The following is a 23,416-nucleotide window of genomic DNA, read 5'->3' as shown; positions in this document are numbered from 1 at the left end:
ATAGTCATCCCCAAGAGCAATAAAATCATCATTAAAACATAAAATGCTTCAAGTAAATGAATATTTGATGTGAAGTCGACACCTTTCGGTGAACTTCGCACTCTCCGAATAACAACAAAAGGTTTGTCTATGATGACCTTCAGGCTTTTATACTGAGTACATCAATAACAATTGAGATAATGAATCCACATAAATCGGTGTGAATATTACTATGGAAGTGTCTCCACAAAAACGTGCGAGGATATGCAAACGAAAGAGGTTAGCCAAGAACCGACGTCGAAATAAGAGAAAAATTGAGGTTAGATCTGCCAATCGTAGGAAGATCGCTTCTGGACATGAAGAAATGGATTTTTCTATGACTGCTGATACTTTCTGGGAAAACTATAAAGTGGCACAGGATTGGCAGCAAAAGTAAATAAACCCAAACCAAAATAATTAAACTTTTACACTTGTCATCCGTCAATAAACTCCAACTTTTTCAGCTAATAACAGTTATAATTCTTCGAGTATCTAGTCAATGGTTCCATCAAACAATTATTCATTAGAGTATTAGTTTTATTCTATTAATTAACCCATTAGTTACTGGAAGGTTGTGATCATAAGATTTCTAACCTCAATATATGCTAATCTAATGCTCGAAATTCTAAAAAATATAATAGTGCACAGACATTTGTTGAGATTCCGTACAACTATCACTCAATAGTTATGAAGGCCTCCAATAATTGTCCTCGTAGTATTTTCTTGAAGCAATCGAAGTTTCTCTAAAAAACAATTAAATAGTTTGAACGATTTGGAAGGAGTACACACCTCATTAATCATCATCACATATTTATTTATTATTTTTCAACATTTCAGACACAATGTTGCTTGGTGGAGGTCACGTTGCATTGCCCTGGAGCACGAGAATAGAATCCTGAGGAGCAAAGTACGAGAGCTGACTCAACACTCCAATTACAATGAGCCATCGACACCTTCAAATTCTCATTACAATTCCCTGAATAATTCATCAGACGAGGGAAACTTGGAGTTCCATGTTGATGAGGATATGCTCAATTTCCTGGAGCAGAGTATTCGTCATAAAATGGAGTTGAAGAAGAGTCGTGAATCTGAAACAGCGGATTCTAGACTGAATAACGAGGGCGATTGTCCTCCTGTTATTCGTGAGATTCAGGATCACGAGAAGATGGAGAATGCTCAGGAACTGTATGGATCTGCTGCCACCAGGATAATTGGTATGGAGACAGCTCTTCAGGTGATGGTTGACAGGCACAAGGATCAAGCAAAGCCTCACTACTGGCCGAATATCCCATTGAACCCTTGAGTGAATACGTAGACTAATATTTCCACGTTTATATATTTCATTTTGACATTAAAGACTTTTTGTTGTACTCTGAGGTTGGAGATCCCTTTATGACGGAACAGAAGGTGTACAGATAATTTTTATACGCATACGTGTAAGATAAATATTATCGAATAACAGATCAGTTTTATTCTTGACGATCCTTGTGGCAGCTCTCTGGTGCGACACAATTACTCGAGAACTCTCTCAGATATCCTTTGTGGCAACGACAAGACTCCGTGAGCTTGGTGCATTGCTGTTGGAAAATATTTTTTGATTCAATTTCTGTTGGATTAGTATTTAAAAAAATCTGGGGAATAATTGCTAGTGAAGTGATGAGAAGGAAATAACGTGTCTCAAATTGAAAGAGGTGAAGGTCAAGTATGAAGGGATATTGAAAGAAATGGGAAAGGAATCTCATCGACAGATAAACGTCGATATAATCAGGAAAATATCAGGCTCATTGGACTAAACAATATGGAATGATTGATCTTACGATTCTCGGACAGAATTCTGGATTCGGTTGAGGATTGTCACACGTCGGCTCGCACATCCTTCCACAGGGATGAGATCCTTCATTCTCCCCGCATACGTTAGCCTCTGCATCTACCAGGAAAATGTGTCATCGGTTATATTTTCTCAAAAATTTCTTCGATGATCGAATCACCGGGATTTCACCGAATGAAGTATTTTTTTTTTCAAAATTCTATTTCTTGGATTAAGTCAGTCCCAGAGGAGCTTAATTAGGTTTTAATGATCAGAATCATATTGCTCTTGAGGATGACTATTATCTGTTGCCGAAAATCTTAACTGAAATATTTTTTTTCTCATTGGGGAGAATATTGTAAGGAATCGATCAACTTCGTAGTTCCTCAGTCTAAAATAAAAATCACCTTGAAAAGCAATAGTTCATGTATTTTTGTAATTTTCATAATGAATGATTTCGAATGACTGAAAGATCAAATATATGCATAGCAATGGCGTTAGCAATACTCGGAATTAATTAGCCTGCGCGTGAAATTTGTTTGTCGACGGCTAATGAGTTTCTCAGTTTCTCTTTACTGCTACTACCTGCTGCAGTCACCAAGGCAATGCCGCCAATCAGTAATACCTCCAGGAGAAATATAATTGTACGGACCTTCTCCATTGTACGCGCACAAGAAAATTATCGCAAACGGAACAATTGCTGCAGTTATATCTGTTGTTGAGAGTCCCCCGCACACGTTTATGGTTATTTATGTAGAAAAAATTATCAATGACATTTTTTGCACTTATTACTGTTTCGTCGTCGTAAAATAGAATAAAATTCGCAGATAAAATGCGCGATGAATACCCTCAGGACGATCGACGGTGTAATTTATGCAGCAGCGAAGAGAGAATTATTTTCCTCGTTTGTTGCATCAATGTTATCTAACAAAAGCACCGCCCATCATATTAACGACACGAACAATAAGTGTTAATTCAGTCGTGACGTGATGAAAGAGACAAGTTGACCGATTTAAGTCGAATTTTGACCAATATCGCGAAATCTAAGAGAGATAGCGCAATTTTCGTTATTACATTTATTGTAGTACTCGATTTTCTCCACAAAAAAGGTAATTACAAAAATGCTGTTATCTTCCTTAGATTCAAAGATATTCATTAAAAAGTGGTCGATAGTCTAAAAATATTTATCTCCGTTTACCACTTCATTCCTGGACTTCGTAAATAATTAGCTGAGAGTTAATTGATATGTGATATCTCATCAGGTGATTGTAAATAATCCATCGTAGATTGACACATTACTATTTAAAAAATCTCCATAATATTTATTTATTTCGGACATTCTTTCGGTTCAACACAAGTTCCTGTATTTTCATTTCTCAAAAACGGTCGCTGACATCGACATTCCAGTTTACACCCCTGAAAAATATATTTCTGAAGTGATAAACAATTTGATAAAATACGTTAACGATGAGCATTCGTACAAAGTAAAATAAAATTTAATATTCTACCTCTGGATTTATTTTGCACAAACGAATATTAGGATTACTGCATTTAGCTTCACAGATACTTCCACATGGCTCCAGTTTGGCGTTGAGTTCGCAATCGTTCGCTCCATGGACTGCGAAATAAAGATCCAATTAATATACACAAATTTTATTCAGCTATGAGGTAAATTGGATTTTCAATGTGGAAAGAGTGAGCACCGGTATTGAATAAGCCAATAGCTAAACACATAATGTAGAAACCCGTCATGCCTGCAAGCAATTGCATGTGCAATTGATGATGTCCAAGAACACCATCGCATATATGTAGCGCTGGGAATTCAACCTTGGTTCGTGTTATCTCAATTTTATTTCAGTATTCATTATACCGCAAAAAAATGAATGAGGAAATGACTCATTTTATGATAAATAAATCAATTATTTTGCATTTACATTTGAAATAACAACCGCTGGGTTGAAATGTTTCATGATAATTCATATTAATTTTCTTGTAATGACAGAAGTGAGGAAAAATTGCTTTTGATGAATATTTATTTACTTGAGAGGAGTATTTATTGTTGCTAAAGTATATTTGTCGAAGTGAGTCATTCCCTGAGGAACTCAATTATGTTTTAATGATGACGATCTATTTTTCTTGAGGATGATGTCGATTTAACACTGAATACCTCATCGAATTGTTCGGGCCTATTGGTTTAATCTTAAAGATGATGTACACGTCTGGGCTCGAGCCTCGAAAGTCGGTCGCTTGAGGAAAATTGAAAGGTATTCGCAAAATAAGAAGTTACCCCCGAAAGAAAAAGAAATAGAAAAAGTGACGACAAATGCTGCAGCATGAGGCATTCAGATGGAAACAAGATGGGGTGTTGGTAAAAGACGTTGGAGAATCGTGAAAAAATAAAAGGAAATGGAACAAAAAGGACGGCACCCTGCGCGATTTGTTTTGAACAAGACGTCAGAGGGAAACCTTTGGCGGAAGGAAGGGGCTGAAGGTTACAACGAAACAATTTTTCAAACACAGGGAGGGGGAGGGAGTTGGGACAAGGGTGAGATGTGTATGTGGTTTGCCTCGGGCATGAATAGACTATAAAACGGTGGTAAGACAAGGGCCATTATACTGGCACGTAAAGTCGAGTCAGCCAAAAAACTCAAGTGTTCGTCTCAACCCCGTTGTGTTGCCCCCTTTTTTTTTCCCCAACTTTGGTATCCACTTCACATTGTCATTCAAAGTGCAAAAGCTCTCTTTCCAATTTTTTTCATTGCCGACTAATTCTATTGTTTATAGAGTAACTTTTGTTAACTTTTTTTTGTTTCATTGCAGGAAAAACCTTTCAGTTTCTACGGATGTCCACTTCCTTTTTGGTCATAATCTTCGAGCTTTCAAGGTGCAGTTTTTTGTTGCACGTTTTTTTTATTTGAAAAATTTTAATTTTTCAGCCATTCGTCTAGTGACCAGACTCAGCTGCTCAGATTCCCATAGCTCAGCCGACTCATCCTGGAGGTTTTATAACATCTTTTTATGGAATGTTCATTTATTTTCATTAAAATACTGTACATCTAATTGTTGGATATACAATATTTTTGTTCCAAAGAGCAAAAAAAAGAAAATAGTCATTATAAATAGTCATCGGGGCCTTATGTTGGGCTGGAAGTTCAGCTAAGGCCCATCAGTGCCATGCTCTGGCCCCGAACTACCGTAATCTATTTACTTTTAATTTTCTTTTCAACATTCAGAGGGAGAGAGTGGCCCATTCAATCAGCAAAGTTTTCTAATTAAGACCATTGTTGTCTAACAATTTTTTCTCATCTGTTCATGGAACAAGGGATATTTATTGGACATGGGGTTTAATCGAATATGAACAGCAGTCGATTGTTGTAAATAATTATCTCATTCAATTGAATTTCACGTCTAAATCTTTACTCAGTTTATAACATTTACTTTTTAGTCAAGGACTCCATATAATTCTAGTTAGTTTGATAATGCGATGTGGTTTGCTCCAGGGACCGTTCGAGAATGTCCCTTCCCCTTGGTTCGTAAGGGTGAGATGTCTCCCCCAAAGACAAGGCCTTTTTGTCTACGAGGTTGTCCACGTGGGATGTTTAGGTCATAAACAATCCGAGTCCTTTCCGTTATTCCCCGAGAGGTTTACAACGGATCGATTGTTCGAGTTGGTGTTAAAAATATTTCCAACAGGATTTATTATTATAACTTTTTAAATTTTTAGTTACTATTATAATTTTTTTATTTCTATTTACTATTATAATTTTTTTATTTATATTTTATCAATAATTGGCATGAGGAAGAAACTTCTGCTCCACCGATTTCTGTAAAAAAAAAAAGCCAAAAGGATATTCATCCCCTTAAAGAGACTTTGTTCTTCCTCCCTATTGAGCCATTGTTTATATTTATGTAAATTGAGTGGAAACATTCTGGAGTCGTCTATGTCGATTCGTTTATATAACAATTATTATATTCTTCCTGTAAATAATTCTAAAAAATATTTTCAAATAGTCCTATAACATTGCTGTTGACGTCCATTTGGCAATGCTTCATTTGCAACAATGAATGAGGTTGAAAAAATGATTAAAAGCGCGATTTTTTTTTTCATGTTTTTAGTCTTGGTTATTACTTTGTCACGTAGCAAAAAATCTTGAGAAGACCTTCCTTTTTTTTTACTCGGAGAATACAAGTTCTCCTCTCATTTTCCTTCTATCATCACTTGACTCGGCACCCATGACACATTTTTCATCTTTCTCGCTCGATCTTCTCCCCTTTTTCAATGTCTCGGATATAAAATTGAACGTAATTTCGAATTTCTTTTTTAATTTGTCATGTTCTTCCGTATTGTTCCACCGTTTGGAGCGTGAGAATGGGAGAATTAATAACTGGTTGGTGAAATTGTCAGGGTGGAGCAAACATAATAATGAAAAGCGGTGAAATAAATTGTTGGAGGGAGAGTGGCAATCTCAAGTTCTTGAACCTCGTAATTCTGAATGGGAATTTTTGTCTCATGCATTATTCGAAATTTTATGGATTTTGCCGTGCAAAGTACTTTGAGATTCAGCTGAATTCCCGCTGCATGAAAACTTCGGATTCATCTGGTGAGACCAAGTGCAGAGGGAAAAGTGAATGGTAGAGATTACTATAACATGGGATATTTTATCATAAGAAGATGGTAAATGAATTTTCCGCTTGACCTTTATGAGAATTTTTACTATGTAGGGATTTTACTACTATGAACCCTAAAACGTCAACCACTGGGCTATCGAGAGGTCCTTGAGCACAAAGTAATCATCACTATAACATAATAATAATTATACAATTAATTATACAATTAACTGTAGTTGGTAGTTATAGTTAATTACTATTGAGAGTGCTTGATGTGTGTGGAGACAACTGAATGGTCTGTCTATAGCTGTTTTAAGTCCATCTCAGTATGTTATAGTTTTTATAGTTTTTCTCCAAATAGTACCGAAATGTTTAGAATGATTTTAATAAATGGAACGAGAGAAGAAACAGAAAGGAATTAATGAACAAGGGCCTTTTGTCAAATGGGTCTAGAGTGTGAAATCTTTGGTCAGTTGATCTGTCTGGAGACATCATACCAGAAAGACATACCTTCTGCATGTGATAATAAATAATTAAAGTTGATAGTTAAATCGTTTTATATTATTAAGACAATCCCTATCCATAATCCAATAATTACACTAATTTTTATTGGTAATACTATGAATATTAATATAGTTATGTTGACATTTTTCGAAGACTTTCATCATCTGAAACTCCAAAACTCAACTCTGAAATTAAAAATTGAAATGACAAATTCAGGATCAGTAAAATTAAATGTGAATTGCCCTAAAAAATTACTCGGATTCACTCTCCACCACGCGATAAGCCCCAGTTGTCAGTATTTTTCATCCACTTTCGTGTGTCTCATTCATTAATCCACTAAAATATAACTTGGATCATCTTTCAGTGAAGCTCAACTGCACTCAACCCCCATTTACCAGTTTACACTATAACCATGAAGATACTTTATGACAGCTCGTTAGAAAGTTTGGATCAATTAAATCGTGTGTGACCTATTTTGATGGAGTACATGTTAACTCGTGGCATATCAATTTATCAAATTCTGGGTAATTGGATTTTACGTTATGGAAAAAAAAAATCGACTGATATAGAAACGTGAAAAAAAAATATATTCAATTAACGAAACTGCTGGGGAGAGTAATCATCAGGAGACGCCTTATTTTTTAAACTTTTGGCGAAGAAAATTAATTCGCGAGAATTGTTTTTAAAGGGCTCCATATGCATAAATGCATTGTCCATTGCTGAATAAATATGAGAGTGCTGGTGCCGAATAGCTTTATGGCGTGTCTGTGTATTGGGGGGATTTTCCACTGACATCAGGCGAATGTAGACTTGATGAAGTGGAAAAGGTGCATTAATAGCCATACCTAGGCGGCTTTCAGTAAACTACGGCGGTGGGAATATCGCCCAGTGAACAATGAACCAGAAGCCGGTTCGTATACTCACTCACCCTCATCCTCACCCTCTCCCCTCCCTCTCCCTCCCTCTCTCTTCAGTTGGCCACTGTGGCAAATATTTGCCAGTTGCACTGCCAATCCTGCGTGATTGCCCCTGGGCGAGGTAATTAGGAGTTTTCAGGAGTTTGCGTCCCACGGACTATAGTTCTGATAATGTCTGCAACCGTTGAAAATTGAAATTCAAAGAAAGTAATAATATACGAGGGCTATTCACCAGGATATTGCAGTAAAACTGTGAGAAACTGAGGGATTTGCGAAGGGTTTATTTTGGTAATTAAGTGAGTGAGTGAGGATTACTCATTTTTCGCTGTTTCACTTTACTTTATCCTCTCACATCCTTCAGAATTTTTTTTTTAATATGTCAATTCGATTTTTGACGTTTTTTTTTCCAGAATTGCTGTATTGAGATTTGAGATAACTATGTACGAGGTATTTGATGGTAAATCCGCCAGGGGCGGGTCCGGAAATCACCGAAAATCAACGGCGATTTTTTGAGGGGTAAAGGTACATGAGGACCTTTTTCCTAAATTTTTTCAGATTTTTAAAATGATCCAGTACAGAGATGTGATTTTAAGAATTTTTTTTTGGTTTTAAAATCGAAATATCACATGTTTTAATCGATTTTGGGGAATAAAAAAATTAAAAAAGGTCAATGACTGGTTCATTTGACACGAAATATCATTTAGACAATATCGATTATTCAATTCATTAATTTTTTATGTCAATCTGACGTTCGTAACTAGAAGTTAAGGACCTGGGATCGTGAATAAGTTATAAAATCTCTCTGAAGACCGTAGATTTTCCGAAATGTGGGAACAATTTTACTTTATCCCAAGTGAAATATTGAGGAAGAGAAATATGATTTATAATCTCTTTCATTTATTTTTAAACTTGCACGAGTGAGGATTCTGAATAGGTATACGATTTATATACGAAACAGAAAAAAAGTTCTCTATCGTTACGAAGCCCGGGGCTACAGTTTCACCATGAATTAACGGTTCTAGTGATGCTTCATATAAACGGTGAGACGGGGGTGGGGGTGGGGGTGGTAAAAGAGGATGGTAGTATCTACGTCATCCGATGATAACTTGCTGCCTTGATTTTATCGGTGTAAATTCTGAACAGACTCACTGATTTAATTATTCTGCTACTGCACGCGCCTTCTTGACGACCAACCACGTAACAAGATTTTAGTCACTGATTTTGCTGACTTCTAAGGCAATATCGAGTACTGGGGGGTAGGGGTTAGTGAGTGGGGTGGGCGAACGTTTGAGAGGGCTCTGGAACTGTGAATCAAGGGGGTACGGACTTTATATTGGACTTTGGAGTGAAAATTTATAGATTTTAGTCATTTAATAAAGGAATTCGATCAATGACTCAATTTATTAAGTGGGAATTCATTAATTAAGATCATTAGAGATATATTATCGAGGTTTATTGATTGGTGGTCGACGTGTGCTGGGGGCCCAGTTGGTCGGTTTTTGTTTTTGAAAAAAGTGGCAGTTTTTTTGGGAACGTTGAGATTCTTCAATTTTTTATGACTTCAGATTAAGTTCAGGGTCTTCCTCGCTGAACCCTGAGATGTTCATGATTTTATTTTCATTAGAAATATTAGTTTTGATTTAAAGGGAATGGAAAAGGGCCCACTGTCATTTGGGAGTAGAAATAATTCTACGAAAGTGATGAAAAAAAAATTGTTTCTGTGGTCGAGGACTGTAAACTTGTATAAATGTTGAAAAAAGGGACAATAAATTATTCCAATTTCTAATCTCCCCCCCCCCCCCCCCTAAGTGAGATGATTGGAGGTACTTCTTTTTTCGTTTTAAAAAATCATACGCGATTGATTAACTATAAAAACAAATTTAATATTGTGCTTAAAAAAAAGGTATTTTCACAATATTGTAGGGCAAAAAACACTTCAAAATTAAACTAAAAAAAGTCAAATTTTGCAATTGGAAAATTCCACATATTTGCATTTTTCTTATCACAAATCTACGATATTATACTGGATTTTTTAAATCCTCCTCTCCCCAACTATTCCAGTGGGTTTGATAATCCCTTTATATCAATTAGAAATATTTGTTAGACTCCCTCATTTATTTACAAATTAACAATGATCACGACTGGATGTCCTAACAACTTTTAAGCAACTTTTAAGCAACGAAATAAAGTTATTATTTTTATTTATGGAAAATTCGAAAAATAGTAAGGTACTCGGCCATCCGACAACAGTTGAATTAATGAACATGGAATTGGAGTGGGGCGGATGGTTCAATTATAACTAATTGAATGTTGGAATCACGCACATTGAATTGGTAAAAGAAAACCATTAGGTGAGAATCTTTGTTCTAGTTTCAATCATCCAGGTGTTTGCGTTGGACGATATATCTTCTTACCTGTCCTCGGGCAATTCTCGGAAGACCGGGAGGGCATCCCCTGTGTATTCCCCAGGGATTGAGTCTCCTTTTACAGTGAAAGGCGTAGGGTAATCGAATCGATTTGGAGAGCAAGGGAGCACCGTGAGCCCTTCTCTCGCACTTATTTTTCGTCTCATGAATACATCGATAACAAGTATTTGCGGACGGGTAGAAGGCCAATGCACAGCACTCGAAAAAAAAGGGACAAGAAATAGCGAAGGAAAAAATTGCATAAAAAATCTTGAAATTTAATAACTGTCGTGGGGTGAATTGAATTTGGTGGGGAAAAATGGAGATGTTTTTCGTGGGGGATTGGGTTGAACAATGGGAGGTTTTCGTGGCGTTCTTCATTGAGTTTCGATATTTTTTGTTAGTGGGAATTCTCGGTTTTTTTTATTATGAACAGACCGACGATTTTCGGGGGATTCGAAGGATCGACGAGAGTAATTTAATTTGGAGAAACTGGTGGAGTTTTTTTGAGGTTTGTAAAGGTCGTAATAACAAATATAAAAACGGTTTTCAAAATATTTCGTTTTAGAAAATTAGAAAATTAAGACAATTGAAAAATCGTTAACGGATTTGATTTAAAGTTGTAACTAATTTTTCTCTTAAAGTATTAATTGTTGGGATTGAAAGGTGATTAATCCCTGGGGGGAGTGACTCAATTAAAAAACTATAATTTTGGTAAATAAATATTGGTCAAATTCTCTTGTCTCTAAAACGAATCAAATTATTTTTTCTCGGTTTAGACTCATCCACATTCTGATCTTCACATCCCCTGAAGATAATTAGAAATTTCATAACACAAGGAGATTTTATTTAAAGCAGTTGAATGAAGAAAACAATTATAATCCGAGAACTTCGTGTGTTCAAAATTAATTAAAATTCACGGATGAATTAACTAAAATGAGCGTCGAGTAATGAGTTACCAAAATTAAACTGCCAAAAGCTTTTGTTGCAACAATTTCATTCTGCCTCCAACTTTGGTTTCAGTTACACGTGGCAAAGCTCTTACAGCTTTCTAGTAGTCTATGGATCCTGTCAAATATTTGAGCTTGCGTATTTGCCTGCACCTACATTCGACTTAAACTGATAGAAAAAATTATTTTGTCAAGAAAAATTCATTGGAGCAACAATCAGTAGGTTGAACATTTTCAAACGAAAGGGTTCAAACGAAGGATCGAAGGAACAATTAATTTAGCCATCGAAGTCTTTATTTCATGAGTAGAAAGTTATGATGAATTTAGGAAACTGGAGACTTTTTTTTTCTCTGGGGGAGACCTTGGACGGATTGAAATTTTAATGTTTAGTAAATACATACATAGACGTATTGAAAAATGTGAAAATTTCTATAAAAATTGCTGTTGGCACATTAAACAAATGAAAGAAGGCCCAATAAAATAAACTGACCTAAATTAGAATTTTTAAAACATTCCTATCAATTTTGCATTGACCCTCAAATAAAAAATGATTCACCTTCAAATTTCATTTTATTTATTTCAAACAATACAACAATAAATATTATTTATTGTTTCGTAAATTTTACAAAGCCACATATCATTAATTACAAAATTTATTACACAATTTACAGTATTGATACGAATTTGTTTATATGAGTAAAACACATTCCAAAATTTTAGTTTTAATTTTTCAATTCCAGTTTATAATTTTTCAGACTTTTCTCTCCTGTGTTAAGTTAAAAAAATGTCAACTTCTTCATTCTTCATGTATTTACTATACATATGACTTGATCCCAAAAGCTGTTTTATGTGATTCAAGTGCATATAACTCACTGAGAAATGATTAATATTCCCCGTAAGCTCTTAAGTTGTTCCAATCAGTTCTCGTAATTAACAGTTAAATAAAAAAAAAATCTGAATTAAAATCATTTGTGTGATATGCAAAGGGCTAAACCTTCCGATAAGACCCAAGAAATACATCCGACCAAGATTGTAAACTAGATATTCCTTCTGCTAATATAAAATCATGTGAGCGTCTGCGTAGTGTGGTCTAACGTTTTGGGGTATGTCAGGCGGGAGAACAACTCTCGGGAGCTTTCGTGTGTTAGGCAGAATGTCGAGAGCTTTCGAAGCGTTGCAATAGTTTGCGTACCGCCAGCACACGGTGCGGATCCATCTCCGTGATTTTTTAATTCGATTAATCGTTCGTTACCGTAATTATTTTATAAAGCAATCCGAAGACAAGACTCCAATCAGATAAAATCAATTTCACTTACTCTTAAAAAAATAACAACTGAAGAAGAATTAACAAATTAATTCGACGAACAATTCTATTTTTTAAATGATTATTGAAGCAATTTAATCGTCGAACCAGAACAGTGAAAGAGTTTTTCCATGGAGCATTGTTGTTCCAAGTTTTCAACGGTGGAGTGGGTGAAAAAAAAAATTAACGGAATTGTTGGAGCGGTAATTAACGGTTTTTTATAGGTCGGAGGATTCTCAAGTGCTGAGCTAATACTTCCGATTAATGTCGATCGGCCAATCACGTGGTGATTGCAATTCATTCGCTGCTGTTACTCTTTGGAAGAATAAACAATTGTTATCATTTGAAAGTTATTTGCTGTGAGATTAATCGTAAAATAATAAAGTGATCATTTGTGCGGGAATTAACAATAAATTATCGATTTTCATATTCGAAATCTAGGGATTAATCTGGTTTTGCTGGTGGGCTATTGAAGAAATCAGGATGCCCAGTCAGAATAGCTCGTCTGTCACCCCTTTTGTGCATCAAGGAGCCATTGAATTGACCCTTAATGTCCACGAGTCACAGCCAATGGTCAGGACGACCCACCGATGTTCCTTGGATGCGTAACGAGGTAATGAGAAAATTTTATTCAGTTTGATTCAGTTTAAAAAAGTTGGAGGGACCTCGGGCTCGAGGCACCAGTGAACTCGTTTTATTTGGGAGCCATTGGGGAACGTTAAAATTTGAGAGGAAATTTTAAGGGCGATAGGGCACGGAAATTGATGCTCTCCAATCAACTTCCGTAGAGTAAGTTCGATTGAATGGAGGGATTGTGACGAAAGTTTCTGGGAGAATGAATGGAAAGGACAGGATTACTTCGTCAATTCTCTTTTGTTTGATTACCCCCGCAGAAGAGCTGTATTTCAGTCCATTTTACGGGGAATTTCGCCATAAGATCAAGGTCCCATGATACGAATTTTGGCGACTCAAAAATTTGCAGATGAAACTGATAAAAAAAATGTCAAAATTATTTTTTAATATTTGAAAGAATTTTTTTTTAATCTAATTGTTTCAATTTAATTTAATTTTTCTATTTCTTCAACTTTGTTTGACAATGCAAATGAGTTATTAATATGTGGACTACATCTATTTAAATAAATAAAAAAATTAAAAAAAGGTTTCAAGGATTCGCGTAGAAAATTTTTTGTTGATAAACATCGAATGCGTTTGAAAAAATTATTTTACGTTCAACAAATTTGAACAAATGACATTGCTGATATCGCCAAAATGTAATATCGATATTTCTTCAATATAATCGATCATCATCAGCGAGAGTTTTCCATAAAATTTATTACATTTTTTCGAGAATTTTTTTAGACGTGAAGACGAGAATTTCCCCGGAGTCTGAAACATTTATATTAATTCTTGATAACATTGTCGGCTAATTTCATCCCCCGAAACGATTAACGCCCTCCGCCAACGGATTAACACCAAGAAAAACATGAAAAAAGGGCACACAGGGACTGAGAAAAATCTTTCCCACTCCAATTGACCTCATCCAACAAATTTTTACGCCCCTTCCTTTACGACAAAATTATCCAATTTTTTTACACCCATCTCGGAAATAACTTGCTAATGGCTGGTAAATTCTTCCCCTCTCTTGAAGACGCTATGGTGAGAATGTTTTATGTGGTAGTGTGTCGGAGTAATTACTCCTTAAGGATTTCATCAAAGGAGAAATGCAGGATGTCGTGTGAGATATGTGAAAGGACCGATGAACAGTCAAACGAAAGAGAATGTTGGGAAATCCTCGCTGATTCATGACGTCTAGATATATGTATGTTGGCATGATAGAAACTTAAAGTACAGAAAATACCTTCTCAGCTAATTAACTGATCCATAGAAAGAAAAATCTAAAAATTTTTATCGTCTGATTCCGACGAAAAATACTGCGGTGCGTTAAAATCTCGACGCAAACTGCGAACCTCAAAAAAATTACTGTGCGGCCCAATAAAATTTATTTAAAATTCAAAATCTGATGCAACATGTCCCACGACGAAGTCCAACGTCGGCAATAATCGGCTACATCCGGCACTCACCGTTACCCAATCACAATGAGTTACCGAAAAATTCTTTTGTGGCGCCATAAAAAATTTTAAAAAAACCAATAAACTGACATAAACAAAAATTTTCAAAATATTTCTATCAATTTTTTATTTAACTTCAAATAAATAATGATAGCCCTTCAAACTTTATAGTGCTGTTTAATAAATTAATAAAGCCACATACCATTAATTACAAAATTTTAATTTTCATGCCTTCGTGCACCTGAATTATATTCTTTTTGACTTCCGATCGGACATCGCGTTTTGATTCAGCGTTGGGCCGACCCTTCGCCAACATTGTAGTTTGCATCTTCAGGGCTATAGGCTGACCCTTCTATGCCTTCCCCCACTGGGGGAAGGGGAAGAGGGTGTTCAGTCAATTACCTGTTTTTAATTGATCAGCTGATCGATTAAAAACGACAAAATTTACGATATCGATAGCAATTTTTCTGTGTGAGTAACACACATATTAATATTCTAGTGTGTTACACTTCGATTCGAGTACTCCACACAGTAATTTTTCCCACACTTTTCCCTCCACGTAATTATGAAAAAATATAAAAAAAAAAGGAAAAGCGATTTTGCAAAAAAATTCCTGGAGAAGATATTTAATTTTTATTACATATTATTATTATATTATTATTATTATTATTATTATTATTATTATATATATCGTTCTCTTCTCTCCGGGTTCCATCCGGAAGCAATAAAATACTTCAGATATGATTTAACGAAAATTTATTCAAAGAAAAAAAAAGATCATGAATGGAATATCAATTTTTCTTTCATCAAACATAAAATCGAAAGAGACAATTGTCACAGGATTAACCAGTGCATACGAAGATGAGGTTTAAATAATGAATGTCCACTGGACGATCAAATCCAGCGAACAAAGAGCCGCTGTATTTCATAATTACATGCATAGAAATGATAATTTGCATCCATAGACCGCTCAACGCGGTTGCGGTAATTCGAGTTGACGTTGTTAATGATTCACTGAGTTTTGTATGTTGAAAGTCGATCGTAGATGGGTGTCAAATCGATACGAAATGAAAATTTAATGCCACCCAAACTTTCCACCCACTTTCGAATGCCAGTCTCATATGTATCTGAGATCTCCAAGGGGTTGAAGGCTTCGTATATTTCCGGAATTGTGTGCATGAAAACCCACTCATTTATTTTCACACTGCGATGACATGAAACCGGTGTTACCCATATATATTTATATTTTACATCCATTTCTCGGGTATTCCGGGTTTTTTTGTTTTAGTATGGATGGATTTTGAGTTATTCCCGTGGTAGGGTCACACGTTCTGACACTTTTATCGTCACCGAAACGAGAAAAACATTTTCCGCGAACGTGTTTAGGATTTTCGATGAGTTGGAAAGTCATAATTTTATAGATTCAATTTTTAGGGAATTTTATTGGATTTTAGGGAGATATCAGGAGTGGTTGATTCTATTGTTTATGCGCTTTGCATGCCCTAATCTGAGTATAAATAAAATAGTGATGGAAAATCGAAGAGAGAAGGAAATCGAGACTCAATTTTTTTTGCATTAAAAATTTTAATTTTATTTCTAATATAATATATACTATATAATACATAATACAAAATAAATAGTACATATTTTCAATGGATGTGGTAATTCATTTATGATGTATTAATTAATTAACTATTAGATTGTTAATATACTGAGAGAAAAGTTCCTTATTGGATTGTGGATGGGGATTGTCTCAATAATATAAAAACGATTTAACTATTATCTTTAATTATTTATTATCGCACGATGAAGGTATATCTTTCTGGTATGATGTCTTCAGACAGATCAAGTGACCAAAGATTTGACACTCTAAACCCATTTGACAAAAGGCCCTTGTTCATTAATTCCTTTCTGTCTCTTCTCTGGTTCCATTTATTAAAATCATTCTAAACATTTCGGTACTGTTCGGAGAAAAACTATAAAAACTATAACATCCTGAGATGGACTGACAACAGCTATAGACAGACGATTCATTTATCTCCACACATATCAAGCCCTCTCAACATTCCTCAAACTTCAATAATTTCTATCTCAACTTCACACCAAAAAATTTCAAACCACAAGTGATCATTCTGCAGCCACTTTGTTCAACTATTCACCATAAATATTTAAACAAAAACTGTCGAATCAATATTTTATAACTATTTTAGCAACCTTAATGATATTTTGTCGATGATAATTTGTTCCACAGCCGGAAATCATTTAGGAAAATATATTGAGATGAGGAAAAATGTATACACGTTGTGATAAGGCAAAAAAGGTGAACAGAATAGATGAAGATACATTATGCCCCGGGTCCTTGAGGATGAATTGCCCGCGATATAAAACATCGTGAGATTTGGTGATTTATCGGACGAAATGCGTGGGGCATGTGCCCATGTCTATTCACTGGTATCCGTCTTCTCCCCGGAAATTAAGTAGCTTGATGCCGTTAGGATCCTTCATCATCTTGGGATGCAGGGCTCACTATAGCAGGCAGAGTTGAGAGGTATAATTCTCCAGCTCATCCTTTTCCTTCTAGTTGGTATGCGCTCTCGGTTTGATGTAAAGGTCAATGAGCATTCTCATCCGTTTGACCATCATTCCTGGGACGATTGCATTTGAAAAATTTGGACAATTAAAAAAAATAAGAAATATTACAAATTCCGAGGCATTTTAGTGATAGACCTGATGGCCCCCCAGTCTGGGGCATTACTAGACCGCCTGGAAAATGAAAAAAAAAATAGCGAATCGTTAGACCAATCGATGAATATAAAAATATTTAAGTATATTTTTAGAATTATTTACAAAAATAATAATTGTTACGTAAACGAATCGACGTAGAAGGCTCCAGATGTTTCCACTCGGTTCACATAAACATAAACATAAACAATGACTCCATAGGGAGAAAGAACTGATTTTTTTTCAAGGTCAAGAATATTTTTTTGGTCCTTCTGACCAGTCGTGAGGGTTGAACATAAATCGGTGGAGTCCAGACGTTTCTTCCTGGTACTAATTGTTGAATAAAGAAATTATAATAGTAAATCCACGGTTTCTATTATTATTATTATTGTTCCATTACTCATTACACAGTTCCACTTTTTTTTTTTAAATCGAAATTATTTCCATAAATGTCCCTGTGTCCATCATCGTCGTGCACTGGCCTCACCAGGGGTACTCACTATTTTTTATAATTAATTAAAACCCATATCCAATAATAAATAAATGATTACTCTGAGAACTTATCGATGACTAAATAAGAATAATTCATGTCAAAAATATCTTTTAATGATTAAATATAATATAATATTATATTAATTAATATTATAATTATAAATTGTGTAATTAATGTTGTATGATTGGATACAATAATATAATATTTTTATTTTAATTTCATATTTAGTGTATGTCATATTAAACAATTTATTTTAATATTTTCTAGTCAACAAAAAATTTCTCATTAAAATCTCAAAACAAGAATTTTTCGTGAAATTCACTAGACGCCTCTGTACCCTTGTTTCTTTCCACTGTCCAGTTCTACCCTTCGCTACACCCTCCCACCCCTTCGCCCATTGGAAACGCGTGTTTTATTCACTTTGAAATTCAGTGCTCCCTGTCAAATTCATCCGATTCGTGGATAAACCCCCTCGGTTACGATTTCCGGAGAATTTCTTGCTCCTCGCAAGTCTGACTACACTGAACTTTTACTACTTCACGGAGAATTACATTGTCCCCATGGCACAGCGCAGTCTAACGGAGTGAGTGGAAAAAATTATCCTCAATTCGCGAACAAACTTAAACGTTCTTCTTTCTGCACCTGTCACCATCAATCTGTCATGTCCGTAGCAGATGAGACTGAAATAAAAAGGACATTCTGATTTTTCACATGATACACGGAGAGAAAAATCGGAGGATTTTAATACTTTGATTCCGATAAAATTACTGTGCTCCCTGTAGGCCCGAGAAAAATTACTATGTCGTCTAGTAAAATTTTTTTATCGACTTGGGAAAACTTCTATATTGACCTCATAAAAATGGAAAGTCTGATGCAACATTTCCAGTGACGAAGTCGAGGATCGACAATAGTCGGCTCTATTCGGCGGTCATCGTTAACGAATCACAATAAGTTATCGAAAAATTGCTGTGTGGTACCATAAGAAATGAAGAAAGGCCCAATAAAATAAACTGACCCAGATAGGAATTTTTAAAAAATTTACATAATTTTTTTATTTAACATCAAACAAAAAATAATAAACGTTCAAATTTGAAAATGTTGTTTATTAAATTTTGCGAAGACACATATCGATAATTACAAGATTTACAACATTGATAGGAAATTATTTATGTGATTAGAACACATTTTATTATTCTATCAGTCGCACCTCGATTCTAGCAAAATATATCTGAACGTTCACAACTCAGTAAAAAATCCAGTTAATTAAAAATTTATAATATTGGTATCGTAATTTTTTACAAAAAAATTACGATTATGTATTGTTAACAAATCACAATAAGTTACCAAAAAAATGATGTGTGGTACCATAAGAAATGAAGAAAGGCCCAATAAAATAAACTGACCCAGATAGAAATCTTTAAAAAATTTACATCATTTTTTTATTTGACCTCAAATAAAAAATAATAAACTTTCCAATTTAAAAATGCTGTTTATTAAATTTTACGTAGACACATATCGATAATTACAACATTTACAACATTAATAGGAAATTTTACATGTGATTAGAACACATTTTATTATTTTATCATATTGCACCCCTATTCTAGCAAAATATATCTTGACGTCAATAACTCAGTAAAAATTCCAGTTAATTAAAAATTTATAATATCAGTATCATAATTTTTCATAAAAAAAACTTACGATTACGTACAACATATGCCAAATAAAAAAATCAAAATAAAATAAAATATAAACATTATATTTTCCACATTATTTCTCTCCATATAAATCAAATCCAACCGAATAACCATATCCTAAAACATTAATTAATATTTTCCAGATGCACGAGATACGATCTGATGTCTGGCTGAGTCGTCGAACATCCGACGGCTGATTATGTCGTCAGGTCACATCGGATACCGTCTTGCTAGTTTCCTCCTGTCATTTCCCACTGTGGCCCTACGTTGTCTCTCTGCATCACACTGTCTCCTAACTTTAATTGTTGTACTTGAATTGGGTCTCATCTGCGCTAATGACTATTCGATCAGGCCAAAGCACACGCGTGAAAATGGAACCGCAGGGATTGACACAGTTGAGTGGAGTAGACCGAGTAGAAGAGGTCCTTCACTGGTCAGACCGAGGGACAATATCACAGCGACAATTATTCAATCCTTTTGCAACTCGAGTGATTGTGCAGTGAGAAATGAAACGGAATATGCGAATCAGACGATTGATTTTTATTTGGAAAATAATGAAAATGTGTCAATGATAAATTCGTCAGTTTTACCTGCACCTGGTGATCTCGGAGTGAGTTCAGGGGACGATGTATTTCATCGGAAATCGGAGAACGGGTGGATGGGCAGAGGACAAGAATTTGCAACAGCTGATGGAGAACTGGAGATCGCTGAGGATCTTGTTAGTTTGAGTTCTAGTACAGTGACACCGAAAATGTGGAATAAGGTGGACGTGACGATTCTGGGGCTGTTTGAATTGACACAAGGCACTGAGGCAAGACCCGAGGGACCCAGTGAGCTACAGGCTGCCAAGTTTGCAATCGATCGAATCAACGAGATGGACATTGTACCGAGATTTAGGGTGAAATTGTTACGTAATGATACCAGGGTGAGTCGTTATATTTTTCCTATCATTTTATGACAAAAAAATCGTGAGGAAGAATCATTTCCACTTTGGTGAATCCATTCATGATCATTTTTCTTGTCACAAAGTACTGAAATAAAAAAAAAAATGCCAGCCATTGCTGGGGATAAAAAATGACACGTTGAGCTGTGGAGTTTGTTCTTGTGTTCGACTTGGGCAATTTGCAATGTTAAGCACACGCGAATATTTATATTTATTCATAGAAAATGGTTATTTATTAGTGGGATATGGAGTGAAGGAGTGAGGGGTGGGTTTGAAAAATTGGTATGTGAGAAAGAGTTAATTCAACAAGTTGAGTTTTTTTTTTCCTTCCGTCAGACCCTTTTTCACTTTTTTTCTTTTCTCCTCAATTTTTTTTTTCTTTCAACATGCTCACGTGGTCCATTTCCCTCTTTCTTTTCTTTTTTTTTTCTTTTTTAGTTCCTCATTAAATGCCCGCCTCGGGCGACCACGTGGATTTTTATTCGTGTTTTCGAGCCTTCGTCCGAGGAAACCTATAGGCTACAAAAGATAACTTTAATTTGGCCAATTTCGGAGCCTGCGAACAAACAGTGCTTTGTCGCTGAATATTTTTTTCTATTTAGCTGTGTGATATATAACTTATGATATTGTAATAATTTTGCTTTCCTGTTCATTATTTATTAGCCAGACTCGCTGCTATCAATGAGTCAGTCTCGTTATTGTTGTAAAAAATAATTATTATACACAACAATATAAGATATAATATATAATGAATAATATATAGTATTGGATTGTGGATGGGGATTGCCTCAATAATATAAAAACGATTTAAATATTATCTTTAATTATTTATTATCACACGATGAAGGTATATCTTTCTGGTATGATGTCTCCAGACAGATCAAGTGACCAAAGATTTGACACTCTAAACCCATTTGACAAAAGGCCCTTGTTCATTAATTCCTTTCTGTCTCTTCTCTGGTTCCATTTATTAAAATCATTCTAAACATTTCGGTACTGTTCGGAGAAAAACTATAAAAACTATAACATCCTGAGATGGACTGACAACAGCTATAGACAGACGATTCATTTATCTCCAGACATATCAAGCCCTCTCAACATTCCTCAAACTTCAATAATTTCTATCTCAACTTCAAACCAAAAAATTTCAAACCACAAGTGATCATTCTGCAGCCACTTTGTTCAACTATTCACCATAAATATTTAAACAAAAACTGTCGAATCAATATTTTATAACTATTTTAGCAACCTTAATGATATTTTGTCGATGATAATTTGTTCCACACCCAGAAATCATTTAGTATAGTAAAAAAAATATCATTTCAAATATGTAATTTCGTTGAGACTCTTATTTTTATTACAATTCCGGTAACAATTCGGCCGACAACATAGTCAACACGATTACCAGAATTTAGAGGCAAATTTTAATAGAAATTTCTCCCCACGTGGATAATTGCATATAAAAGCAGGCAATCAGCCCCGTTCGAATGCATATGCAGACTCACCTCTCCACATACGATCGTACCTCGTTCCCTAAAATTTCATTTTTTTCTTCCAACAAAAACTCAATAACGTCTGCATAATCAATCTCATTCGATTGAACCACAGCACCGAAAATACCCCTAAGACTCGTGATGTTGTCAGGGTGGAATGGGTGCTTCGTGCTTGAAAAATAGTTTCACCTTAATTGGAGAGAAGGAGAGGAAACTATCCTCGTTTGACTCACAGAATAAAAAAAAAAAAATACAATTTAGTCAGCGTCGAGTTTTATTGTGTTTGCACAATCATCCAATTTCACACCTACCCCTCCCTCACCCCCCTGCGACCCCCCAAAAGACGTTAAGGGTTGTACAACACGTCTGCAGAAATGGATTAACAAGAGAATAGAATGAGTAATGAATGGAGATGTAACCCAGAGGTCCAGTAATCTCCCCTCCCCCTCACCCTCCCTTACCCCCTCCCTTTCCCCCTTTTCCCTAGAACTTCACTCGTGCGATTGCTTTAGAATTTGAAAACTATCTTCTGTAGACAAGTTATACGAAACTTTTCGACGATTAATTGAATTTGTAAGTTTGATTACTAAATTCTTTCGAGTAATTAATTCAGCGAGCATACACGTAGGGGGAGATTTTTTTTTTTTAATTCTAGACGAATGGTGGGAGAAATCATGATCTCTCGGATGGGAGAAAATGTAAGGGTGTTAAGGGTGTTGGGGGGGGGGACAGTCTGTGTCAAAAATTTATGGGATGCAAAAGTATCGAAATAAAAGGGTCATTTTATGATGTATTTAGTTGGGCTTGATTGATTGGGTTTTCTGGATGGGTAAAATATAAATGTTTATTTTCCATTGTGACTGTTTTTAATTATGTGAATTTATGGATTTTGTGGAATTGTTCCTTGAAAACAAAACGGACAATCGATCCAATTTTTTTGGCTGCATTCAGTGGCGCGGTTTCTACTCCAGATAATTTTTATTAAAAAAATTATTGAGTCGGTTTTCAAAATAATTTCGGTGTTGATGGTTTATTGAATACGTGAAAAGTTATCCAAAGTTACAAAATTTGAAAAGTTATCCAAATTTGCAGTTTTTGGAACTATTTAGCATAAAACTTTAAACAAAAATGGTTCAGTAAACAATATCACACAGCTAAATAGAAACAATTGTTTAAATTAAACAATTGTTTAATTTAAAATTTCTCTAGATTTCGGGTAACACATGAAGCATTTTCCCGCCCTTTTTACAGAAGTTGAGGAAAAATTCACATTCAAACCACTAAAACTTCCAGTATCAGCATCAGAATTCCCCAAAAAACTTTTCGTCATGACCATCTGAAATAAAAAAAATACGTGTGGTAAAGTGACGTACCTAATTTTCAATAAATATATCCTCGAAACGGGTTCTTCTTTTCAATCAAGGGTTCATCTGTCCTTATCGTTTTGTTGCGTGAACCATGTGATTTGTGAAAGAAATATAAATATAT

General features: G+C 35.1%; 3 protein-coding genes and 1 long non-coding RNA gene across 5 annotated transcripts in view; 2 read left to right on the top strand and 2 right to left on the bottom strand.

Moving 5' to 3' along the window:
• Nucleotides 1-84: 84 nt before the first annotated feature.
• On the top strand, nucleotides 85-1,479 carry LOC135169282 (gem-associated protein 8-like). The gene is made up of 2 exons (XM_064134142.1): nucleotides 85-411; nucleotides 856-1,479. Exons 1-2 carry the CDS (start codon nucleotides 212-214, stop codon nucleotides 1,319-1,321), a joined length of 666 nt encoding a protein of 221 aa, XP_063990212.1. The 5' UTR covers nucleotides 85-211; the 3' UTR covers nucleotides 1,322-1,479.
• LOC135169283 (chymotrypsin inhibitor-like) lies at nucleotides 812-2,745 on the bottom strand. The gene is made up of 3 exons (XM_064134143.1): nucleotides 2,411-2,745; nucleotides 1,836-1,945; nucleotides 812-1,595 (listed from the first exon to the last, which is right to left on the bottom strand). Exons 1-3 carry the CDS (start codon nucleotides 2,484-2,486, stop codon nucleotides 1,488-1,490), a joined length of 294 nt encoding a protein of 97 aa, XP_063990213.1. The 5' UTR covers nucleotides 2,487-2,745; the 3' UTR covers nucleotides 812-1,487.
• Nucleotides 2,746-3,124: 379 nt separating this feature from the next.
• On the bottom strand, nucleotides 3,125-3,652 carry LOC135169284 (uncharacterized). The gene is made up of 3 exons (XR_010300188.1): nucleotides 3,529-3,652; nucleotides 3,334-3,443; nucleotides 3,125-3,241 (listed from the first exon to the last, which is right to left on the bottom strand). It is a non-coding gene; the product is annotated as an uncharacterized LOC135169284 (long non-coding RNA).
• An 8,738-nt stretch (nucleotides 3,653-12,390) lies between these two features.
• Nucleotides 12,391-23,416, top strand: part of LOC135169316 (gamma-aminobutyric acid type B receptor subunit 2) — a 38,038-nt gene continuing 27,012 nt past the window's right edge. For both annotated transcript variants that reach the window (XM_064134202.1, XM_064134203.1), the window contains exons 1-2: nucleotides 12,391-13,125; nucleotides 19,636-20,417. In XM_064134202.1, the coding sequence (XP_063990272.1) occupies nucleotides 19,692-20,417 (726 nt within the window). In that variant the 5' untranslated portion in view covers nucleotides 12,391-13,125; nucleotides 19,636-19,691. The remainder of the gene's footprint in view (nucleotides 13,126-19,635; nucleotides 20,418-23,416) is intronic.

This window comes from Diachasmimorpha longicaudata, chromosome 14 (genome assembly GCF_034640455.1).
Source record: "Diachasmimorpha longicaudata isolate KC_UGA_2023 chromosome 14, iyDiaLong2, whole genome shotgun sequence".
Taxonomy (NCBI): Eukaryota; Metazoa; Arthropoda; class Insecta; order Hymenoptera; family Braconidae; genus Diachasmimorpha; species Diachasmimorpha longicaudata.
Note: the sequence above shows the minus strand (reverse complement) of the source record. Positions and strands in the feature narration are given on the sequence as shown.